General features: G+C 35.0%; 1 protein-coding gene across 3 annotated transcripts; it reads left to right on the top strand.

The window, feature by feature from the left end:
- Nucleotides 1-789: 789 nt before the first annotated feature.
- On the top strand, nucleotides 790-9,891 carry LOC122038772 (syntaxin-132-like). Of its 3 annotated transcripts, XM_042598703.1 has the most exons (14): nucleotides 790-991; nucleotides 2,870-2,980; nucleotides 3,067-3,123; nucleotides 4,777-4,825; nucleotides 4,942-5,030; nucleotides 5,536-5,609; nucleotides 5,698-5,740; nucleotides 6,577-6,637; nucleotides 6,726-6,751; nucleotides 6,834-6,911; nucleotides 7,312-7,392; nucleotides 9,016-9,081; nucleotides 9,392-9,585; nucleotides 9,705-9,891. In XM_042598703.1, the coding sequence occupies exons 1-13, from the start codon at nucleotides 974-976 to the stop codon at nucleotides 9,551-9,553; spliced, it is 915 nt and encodes a 304-aa protein (XP_042454637.1). In that variant the 5' UTR covers nucleotides 790-973; the 3' UTR covers nucleotides 9,554-9,585; nucleotides 9,705-9,891. The 3 variants fall into 3 exon arrangements, 2 of the variants coding, with proteins under 2 accessions (XP_042454637.1, XP_042454636.1); XR_006127939.1 differs by lacking the exon at nucleotides 9,705-9,891 and having other exon boundaries at nucleotides 7,331-7,392; nucleotides 9,392-9,430; XM_042598702.1 differs by lacking the exon at nucleotides 9,705-9,891 and having other exon boundaries at nucleotides 791-991; nucleotides 9,392-9,643.
- The last annotated feature ends 876 nt before the right edge of the window (nucleotides 9,892-10,767 follow it).

Below are 10,767 nucleotides of genomic sequence, written 5' to 3'. Positions count from 1 at the left end.
GTTAACGAATTGAACACATATGTATTCAAGCTTATTTGTTTAGTTTAACGAGCTGTTTAAGATTGTTTGTTTAATTAATCTTATGTATATTGAACGAACATAAATAAATTTTTACCAAGTCAAATATCAAACTTGTTTATGAGAGCTTGATTCATTTATAACTCTATTTACGAGAGGATTTACGGTATAGAATATCCAATTTTATTTCAAAATTTTTCGATAATTAATTGGTACTTATTTTAACATACGCAAGACTATATTTAGTGTCATTATAATACGAGAAGGACGTGATTGAAGTCGAATGGCTTTGTAAATGTCTTTTGCTGGAGTTGAAGGTCGTCATTCAAGAATTAGGATGATATAAAATAATAAATAAAAATTATTATAACAGTTTGGACAAAAGATATTATAATTTAAAGTAATTTTAAGTTAAAGTTACTGGCTCGTACTTTCAGAATGAAAATAGCTGAGACGTTTTTTTTTTTTGCTAATTTTTATTAAAATAGAGTATCTTTTTAACCGTAAGATAAATAATGAACGTCCTAATAATTAACTAAGTAAAATTTTAATTAATTAATTTTTCGGATTAGAAATAAACATAAGTTGGACTTGAGGACTGAACTGGGCTCCACCTCGGGCCCCGCGGACTCCTTGCCAATCGAACTCCGTTACGATGTACTCGCAAACCATTTAAACGTTCGTGATGGAGGTGTTAATCTCTTCGGTCCGAGACCGTAATGTCACCGTCTTTAACCAGGTCCTGGCTAAGTTAACATCCGCCCGAAGTATCAACTTAAGCAACACTAGACAGAAAGGGAAAGGCGTCGGCCACCCCGATCGAGACCACCACCGCTGCCACCTCCACCAAACTTGCCTTCCCTTCGATTCCTCGCACCGATTGCTTCCCAGAGGGCTCATCTCCTCCTCCGGATCTCGACTTGGCTACTCGTCTCTACGTTCGTCCACCGCCAGGATGAATAACCTCCTATCGGTAATTTTATTGAATGTTACTATTCGTGGAGGGTTTTGGGGAGGGGGGGGGGGGTGTAGATCTCGCAATCCTGTTGATATTGGTTGGTGTTATACTGAATATGGGAGATTTCGAATGTTCTTCTTTTGGTTAAGGAGAGGATTCAGCATTGGCTTTGCTGCAAGAAAGTATGAAGAGGATTTACTTGATGGAGAGCTCATTGGAGTTTTTCTTGATTCATTGATTATATGTGTGCTCGGATTCTAGGTGTATTGGTCATACCTTGAGAGAACTTTTGAACAATTTAAAAGAAAATGAAATAAATGAAACTTTTTCTGGTCATTGCTGATGTATACTTGACTGGTGACTTGTTATTTACTCTACTCAGACGCAAAGATATCGCCAATAGATCATTAATTAGCCTCTTCTCAAATTTCACGCAAATACAAAAAAAAAAAAAAACCAATAGTTCCACAGAATGATCCATAAGACATCTGTTAATATAAGTATAATTTTAAATTGAAAAATTAGTAATGAACTTAATCTGTATAAAACTCTGTAAAACCCAAAAAAAGCAATGTAGAAATGATTAAATTTTAACAAATCCAATGACTGACAGAGACTTTTTTGCTTTTTTGGTAAATAACTTAAATATACATAGTTTGATCCTGTGAAGCAGCAACTTCCTCTTTGTTATGGACAATCATTCTTTGGTTCTCATTGTGCTTGCTGATTCTTATGATCTTGTCTATCTGCTTTGTTGGTAGTATATTCACTTTCCCTGCAGTCTAATTCTGCATATGTTAAATTGACTTGAACCCGCCAAATTTATTTGGGGAGTCAATTAAAGACAAAAGCAATATGCAGTCCCTATGCTATATGCATGCAACTTTTATTATAATCTCTAATTTTACTAGCCATTCATTGCGATCACTAAGGGTAATGCACATGAAATATGCAATGAGGTAGCCCTGTGTACGCTTTTGCAGCATCATGTGATGCATTTCAGAAAAAAAAACCCCATCATATTGCTTGAACTTGAGTTTTTGGTCATTGCATCAAGTATCTACTTCTAGAATGTCACTTGCTTTGGATTATGAATGAGATTAATGACTTTTAAACATATTTGCTATTGTCAGCCATTTCCTAGAAAATGCTGTAGCATGTTACAACTCTCAAATCTACATCAAGGTTTTGGTTCTTTGTGGAATGGGCACGGCAATTATGAAACATAGATATACAACATAGTCAATCTATCAAAAAATTAATTTAATTGATTTAAAATCTACCAGTGTTATATTGTTACATAGTACTTAATGGTTTGTAGCATTCATTTAGCCGAATCCAAATAGTCGGGTTCACAATTTGCTGATGGAAATATTAGAGTGTCCTGATGGTTCACAATTTCACATTGTGTAAAAGCAGTAATATAATTCTTGTTTTTCTTGTTTCTATATAAACCTATCACCAACAATTTAAATAGCTTTCACTATTCCTATGGCAAATATCTTTTTGTTCAACATGTCTACCATACATCACTAAATAAATGCATCTGGTTCTTAAAGATCCAAAATAGTCTAATTCTAGCAAACTGCATTGCTCTTCATATGGAGACAATTTTTTTGTCAAGGCATTCAGAAATATATGATAAGTTTGATGACAACATACTTCATTTTTACTAGTGGTTGAAGTTTTTTCTATTTGGATATTGCTACACAAACAAACATGTATATTATTCTATCTCAGCTGGTAAATAGTTCAGTTTTTTCTCGATTGCTTGAGAAGATAATTTTTCAAATGGATGCAATTCTAACATTCTGAAATATTGCACTCTTATTCTTTTCTCTAGAGAATGTATATATTATGAACTGAGGTATTACTATTCAATTATTTTGGTAGGATTCTTTTGAACTCCCTCGAGGAGAACCTTCAAGAGATGCCGACATTGAATTAGGACAGCAGCCTCCAGTTAGTGTTGCAGAACAGGGACTGGAAGTCTTTTTTAAGCAGGTGCCAAGTCTACAACATTAAGTTTATGAAGTATGCAATATCATAGTTGAGCTGTTAAAGAGCTTGATGCTTGTTTTTTATGCTAGGTTCAAGTAATCGAGAAACAAGTTGACAAGCTTTCAACTCTATCAAAGAATCTTCAGGTACACATTCCAACAAGTTTGACTTTTCCTCATCATTCAAATCCATTATGCTCCAGAAACTTTAGCTCATTCTATTAAAGTTCTGTCTAACTGATTATAGTTGAAGTTGGCCTCATGATTTGAAATCTTATACTGTGTCAGTGGCATGGTAAATTACCAAAAATCAATACTAATCAACATAGGTATTTTTTTTTTCTATCTCCTCTATGTTAATGTCTGTGTTGATCACACTGATGATGACTATCTAGTCATATACACACATTTGACACCCCTTGGCATGCTATGACTCATGTTAATATTAATTCATTTGTTATTCTTTTAAGACTTGTATAGGGGTGTAATTAAACCAAACCGAGCTCAACAAGAAGTGGTTCGAGCTTGGCTCGATTGGTTTTTCCCTAAGCTTGAGCTCAGCTCAAGTTCGATTTGAGCTTTAATTTGTAAGTTCGAGCTCGCTTCGTAATGAAATTAAATAGTTCGTGAACGGCTCGAACTCGGTTTGAAAATAGTTGTTTAAAAGTTAAACCAGCTTAGTTTGAGCTCGGCTCGTTAACATATCATTTTCAGATGTTAAACAAGATTGAGTTCTAGCTCGTTAGGCACGTAATCAAGCTCGAGTTAAGGGTATTATTTTACTTTGATGTTTTAATTATTAAGATATTATTATATTTACAATTCATGTGATATATATATATGGGGTGTTTTGTTGCACACACCCGTATCCATGCTGGTTTGCACGACTATGACACGCTGCCTGCGTGGTAGCATCCAGTCAACGATGCCACACGGGCAATGTGTCTGAGGGGCGCAGATAGGGTGGTGTGCAATAGAATACCACCCTATATATATATATATATATAAACGAGCCTCTAAACAAACATGCTTGTGAGCTCACTAACCAAATTTTGTTAAGCTCAAGCTTGGCTCAATAATGTTTTCAATCTCAAAATTAGGCTCGAGCTTGGCTCGTTAACCCGAATAGTTCACAAGCGGCTTGGCTTGTTTACAGCGGCTTGGCTTGTTTACACCCCCAACCTTATATTTACACAAAAATTTCAAAATTGTGTCATTCCACATGGATAGAAAGTCTGTCATGGCATGGAATGTTATTTTACAACTTATTCTTACATATATAACTTTATCCTGGATAGAAAGTTTGCCATGGCATGGAAGGTTATTGTACACCTTATTCATTTGTTCCCTCACGTGGTCTATTTTCTCTTCTTCCTATTGGTAAAATTTGCCTTAATGAGGATTAAGAATTGTTCTCCACAAATCCAACATCTTCAAATTAATAGAGATTCACTTAAACCTTAGATGCATTATCTTTAGAGCTAAGACATAAAGCTGTTAAATCTCATGGTGATTTGCACTCAACTTCATTTTCAAATTTTTACTGGGTTCCTATTTAACTTGGATTTTGCTGCGTAGTACCGCAGGAATTGAACTGACGTATTGAACATTCTTTTAGAGAGAGCTGCAGCTTTGATTACATGATTGGAATTGTTCCCTCAGTTATCATCATTCATCAGTGTGCTTTATTTTTATTTTCATATTTCTTTGCATGGGTTTAAAGTTTTTAATCATGGGGACTTTTTTGCTTAATAATTTTCCACTTTGACCTTCTTCATTTCTTTTCTTTCTGCACTACAGTCAGCAAATGAGAGATCAAAAACTTTTACCAAGGCTTCTGACATGAAAGGTAATTACCATCAGTTATCAACCTTTTAAAAATATTGGCTAAACTATGTGATGTTTGTCTTCATATTTCGTAATCTGCATGGTAGTTATAGTGACTACTTTGTCTTTGGGATGTAGCAATCAAGCAACAAATGCAGAAAGATATTGATGAGGCAGGGAAAACTGCACGTTTAGCAAAGTCAAAATTTGAAGAACTGGATCGAGATGTATGGTTCATATCCCTGATGCTCAAATCAACTTGTGATAAATATATAAGTTTCAGAGCGCCTTTTATATAAGTTTTTGTTTAGTCATAATTTTTGCAGTATTGGAAAGCCTAATGAGCATCTTGCTTTCACCAATCCTATGTTCTGTCTCTTTTATAATTTCCCAACTTCATTATTTTTTAATGTATCTACTTTTGTGACTGCTTCCTGCTTTTTCTATTAGGAAAAAACTAGTTTAAATGTTCTATTTAAGGAAAGTACTAGTGTCAGCTGTAGCTATGAAGATTTTCATATATGGAAATTGACTTTCCAAGTTTTTCTAATTTAAAGTTTACCTTTGTCTTTCTGATAGACAGTTTGGCTTCCTTGCAGTCAACTAGTCAGTGGTTGATATAGTTTAATTCATTTTTTTTTGGAGTGTATTTCTGTTTGTGTTGAATACAAAGTTTCAAGATTTGGTAGTGTATCATTCCAGGACTGACTGTTAATAATTTTTGCTATCTAGAATTTAGCAAATAGGCAAAAGCCTGGATGTGGGAAAGGATCGAGTATAGATCGTTCCAGAACTGCAACAACTGAGTAAAGTTTACATCTTGACTCTTTTATATGATATGTGAGAGATGCCTTTATGAAATAATCTCATGTGCTTGGGACAATTTTAATACAGAGCACTGAAACGAAAGTTGAAAGATCGCATGTCTGAATTTCAGGCAAGTTCTTAATGGCACACTCCTAAGTTTTTCTTATCTGTTTTGTTCCTTTTATTCTGCTATAAAGATGTGTGAAATTGACAAAAGAAAAGAACAAAAGGTATTTATTCCCATTCCAAAGCCAACTCAAGATCAAAGCTTATCATTTAAGTAGAAAAGAAGCTGCCCGACCTTTTGTTCTAACATGGCATGCTTCAAGTTTTTCTTTTAGTTCCTTTTTTGTTTAAAAAAAAAGGGAAATAGTATAGTTGGACAAGGTTTAAAGTATTGGCACAAGAGCGAGTTTTGGTCACAGCCCAGAACAATTCAGTGCATGGCCTGTTGGTACTAGACAGAGTACCTAACACTGACCAAGCAGTTTGATTTGGACCTAAAAACTGTTGTGTTGGATGCATATGAATAAATATACTAGGATTGTTCAGATTTGTGCTTATAAATTCATGGGAATCTATATCTTACTAGTATGCAAGTCATGCTGATATGTGACTCTAACCTTGTGCCTGGAGATAGTACACATGATTCCTTTGTCTTGTAATCCCTTGTTGTCAGCATGGAATGTCTGATATCACACCAGCAGATGTCAGCATTCTACATCCATGCTGTCTACGGGTTTGCCAAGTGATGGTAAAAGCTGATCCATATTCTGGTACAATGTCTGTTCAGTAAATTCATCGAGCTCTGATTTTACAGGAGTTGCATGGCACTGTGGGTCTTTTGGTACCCTATGCTATATATATATGTGTGTGTGTTTTTATGTATATATGAATTATGATTATCATCACCTGCTTTTTCTTCCTTACTCATATCTTGCATCTAATTCAGGTTTTTTCCCTCAGACTCTAAGGGAAAGAATCCAGCAAGAATATAGAGAAGTTGTAGAAAGAAGAGTTATTACAGGTTATCTTTGTTTGTTTTTGAAATGCTAGTCACCTCTTTTATCTTCATAACATGTTGGCTACTTTCCTGTCTTCTTGGATTTCAACAGTTACGGGTAATCGGCCTAATGAAGAGGTACAAGGACATTTTCTATGATTATCCATCCATATTTGACCTTCTCGACTTTGTAAGAGAGATTCCACCCTTTTCCTTTCAGACTATTGACCAGTTGATAGAAACAGGCAATAGTGAACAAATTTTTCAGAATGCCATTCAAGAACAAGGACGGGGCCAGGTTTGTTTTACAGGCTCTTTGACTTATCTGTAATTACAAGTTCCTTCACGTAGGATCAACATGCATAATCAAACCTTGCTTATTACACTTACAAGTCAATTGTTTGTATGCATGCTAGTACAATTGTTTGAATGACCAAATGGGAGTGCCATGATAACTTTCTTAGATCTACATGGTGAGGTTACTACACGCTTTATATAGTCATCAATAATAACTGCAATTATATATTAATACAAAATTTAATAAATATACTAAACATAGAATCTATTATTAGTGCAACATACATTTATAAAATAATATTTTGATCTATGGTAATTAATGACTTCATTTTGTATTGTTTTTCATCCACCGATATCTATCAAATTCTGAACTGTATGATTTTAATCACTCTCTAATGCAGGTAATGGATACCCTTGCAGAAATCCAAGAGCGTCATAACACTGTCAAGGATCTAGAGAGGAAGTTACTTGAGTTGCAACAGGTCAATCATATTTTCGTTTTTTTATATGATCAAAGGATTCTGCTTATATGTTTTTTTACATGAATTGCTGCTTCTTTCCCTATTCTGGAATTTTTTTCAACGAAAATAATTTTTTAAGTTATTGTATCTTCCCAGTGTCATTCTAAGTCACTTAAGTTAACTTATTGCATTGTACAGTTTTTCAGATGCTTTTAGTAGTTGTTTAGATGATTTTCAGTATTCCCAATCAGTGCTTTATGAGATTGTTGGATAGGTCAACTTGTGGACTGGCTTTTTGTATTGTTATTACAACTTTTATTGGATAGTTTTTTAAAGTGATCATGTGCTACAGATAAAGTATTCCATCACGAATATGTATTGCCAGTTTGTTTGCTTAGGCCTTCATCCAACCAGATCACCAAGCAATCTAAACTGGCTATGTTTTTTTTTGAGTTTTTGAGGGCATCTGACTCTGTTTAATGATACTTTATGTTGGGTTTACTTGTGGGAACAAAAAGTGGAGCAGATTGGTGCAGAAGTCGAGGCATCCGTTCACTATTTACCAACAACATCTAACTCCAAAGCAAGGAAGAACAATCCAATCTGCAGATTCACTATTGGGTAAAAATAGCGTTCAGCCAAATTGGGCAAAAACATTTTCCTCCCATTTTTGCCCTTTCTTCCTCCCTCTGTTCTCCCATGTCGTCAATGCCACTTATTGTAGCCTGTTGTTGCTCGTTGTTGCCTGCTTACTAGTCAACATTAGTCATTTTCCGCCAACCCAATACCATTGCGCACCTGAGCATTGTCGATCCTTTGTGCGCAGTCCATTACGTGAGTTCCAGCAGTTTATCACACATCTTTGGCGACGTAGTCATGTGCTTGTCACGCTCTTTGTCACTGCCTCTCACCCAATGCACCCTGCCACTTGCCATGTGTTTGCTCAGTGCACATCCCTTGTATTCCATGCACAATTGAGCACCAACTCCACATACAATCCGCAATACGTCTGACAAGGAAGGTCTGACAAGGAAGATGAAAGGCACACATGTCAACATGATTTATTCCCAATTATTTTCCTTAGGTTTCTAAGTAAGGTAAACATGTTTGGATGATTGACTTTCCTCATCCCTTCCACTCCCTTTCTGTGCTCCTCACTGTAGCCTGCCCCTCATTTGTATTGAAAATTTTGTACATTTATAATCCGGACGGGTATGCAGCATGCTTAAACCAACAATTCTCATGGAAACTCAAATTTTTTATTCAATATTTGTCTTGTTGCGATATTGTAGCTTCTTGAAGAATAGCTAGCTGAAACTTTTATTTTCCCTTCCACATCATAATGGTGCAGTATGTGTTTGTCAGGTTGCAAACCTGCAAGTGAAATGAAGTAAATACAATTTTATTATCATCATCCAACTTTAGTGACATGTGATTTTGTGATGAATTCTTTGAGTTGCATAAACCTAGCAAGAGAATTCTTTGTTTTTTACAAGCATTTGGTGATTGCATCATCGCTTTAAGATGAGGCAGAAATTTTGGAGGATAATCTGAGAATAATTTTTTAATTATTTATTCCCAGAAGAAGCATATCTAAGTTTTCAGAGGTCGCTCCTAAATTTTGCATTTCTTTTTGCCTTGTAGATTTTTATTGATATGGCAGTGCTAGTTGATGCTCAAGGGGAAATGCTGGATAACATTGAGACCCAGGTATGAATAACAACAGAAATTTGCATTTCATAGTGACATCTTTTTGTGGAGTATTTTGACTTCTTAGTTGTAGCTGACAGTTTCAATTGATTTATTATTTAAAATCTCAATTTTTGTCAACTGTTTTCTATGTACAATTTAAAATCTTGAGGGGCCGTCAACACGTTAACTACAATTTTTAACTATTGTAGAGACACTCAATGTTAACAAATTTGTAAAATCAGCTCAAAGTTCAGTAACTTGAAATTCACTCAATGGCACAGTTAAGAAGGGCTCTGCCATCTTAACAATTTTTTTTCCGTGTTTGTAGGTTTCAAGTGCCGTGGATCATGTTCAATCTGGGACGGTTGCTCTACAAAAAGCAAAGACACTCCAGAAGAACTCTCGCAAGTGGATGTGCTTTGCCATACTTATTCTCCTACTAGTCGTCGTTATAATCGTTGTCACAGTCATTAAGCCATGGAGCAAATGAAGAACGCTAATCCAAGCGCCAGTCTTGGCGATGTGCAAATACCTTATACTATGTTCAATATATTCTTTCTGAAATTACAGATTTGTTCCATTTGTTTGTCTTATGTGCATATCCTTCTGGTTTAATCTGTGGTATGCATGGCGTTGTTCAGGTAATAAAATCAGGCTGGCAGTTCATTAGCGATGTGTTGCAGTTGAGCTGGAAAGTCACTCTTCAATTTTGATTGAAAGCCACTCTTCGTTCAATTTTGATTGATTTTTACTGGTTGAGTCAGAATGTAAAATGTAAACTGGATGTTGTTGCTCTAACCTATATATATATTTTTAATATTTCAGATATTTAACTCTTACGCGACTAATCTTGGAGGTGGATGGTTGAATTGGCAGCTAGATAAATTTGGAAAATACAGATGGAGATGGTTCTAATATCACGGCCAAACTCTATCCTATTATGGTAAAAAAATGAATACGCTCGCCTCTAGCGTTCCCAGTGATTCATTCCAAGGTCAACACAGAAGAGGTAAATTACGAATAGTTATTAATCTTTGGAATAGTGACTAGCACATAAAGGAGATATTTACTTTAATTTTGTCGAGATTCGAATTCTAGATTTCATTATGATAATATTTCATGCACTAATCACTAGACTCATCCGAATGCCAAACTCTATCCTATTGATCTACTAGTAAAAGGGGTTGACAGTGAAATTAATCTATAATAATTTGAACAAATCTAATAGCTAGAATATAAAGTGGCTAAATCTAATATCACGACCAAACTCTACCCTATTGATCTACTAGTAAAAGGGGTTGACAGTGAAATTAATCTATAATAATTTGAACAAATCTAATAGCTAGAATATAAAGTAGCTTTAGCCGAAAAAAAATTAATTTTTAAGAATGGATATGGATTCTTAGGTCATGATAGTTTTTTTTTTTTTTTAAAAAAAAAGGGTCAGTTTCGTGATTTTTTTTTTGTTACAAGGTGTCTAATTTTTTACGATCTAATAAATCTTACAGATGATTTATTTGGTCGACAGTGTCCCTATAAAATCGTTCAACGTCCAATCGATACTTGGTGAAGACAAACTTATGAACTTTTTCCATCATAGGTATTTCGGATCATGGTTGTCCAGTCCAATTTTGTTTATTAAATTCAAATAAAAACCATAGCACTCACTTTTAGCTCTGCTGTACCTTAACAGTTGTGCCATGG

The sequence above is a fragment of the Zingiber officinale genome, chromosome 1A (assembly GCF_018446385.1).
Source record: "Zingiber officinale cultivar Zhangliang chromosome 1A, Zo_v1.1, whole genome shotgun sequence".
NCBI classification, from domain to species: domain Eukaryota; kingdom Viridiplantae; phylum Streptophyta; class Magnoliopsida; order Zingiberales; family Zingiberaceae; genus Zingiber; species Zingiber officinale.
Note: the sequence above shows the minus strand (reverse complement) of the source record. Positions and strands in the feature narration are given on the sequence as shown.

What these genes read in the sequence shown, in the direction of transcription:
- LOC122038772 (XM_042598703.1), top strand. An exon ending in CAAGGCTTCTGACATGAAAG is followed by an intron (nt 4,826 to 4,941) that starts GTAATTACCATC and finishes TTTGGGATGTAG; the next exon opens with CAATCAAGCAACAAATGCAG. An exon ending in AGTTACTTGAGTTGCAACAG is followed by an intron (nt 7,393 to 9,015) that starts GTCAATCATATT and finishes TTTGCCTTGTAG; the next exon opens with ATTTTTATTGATATGGCAGT.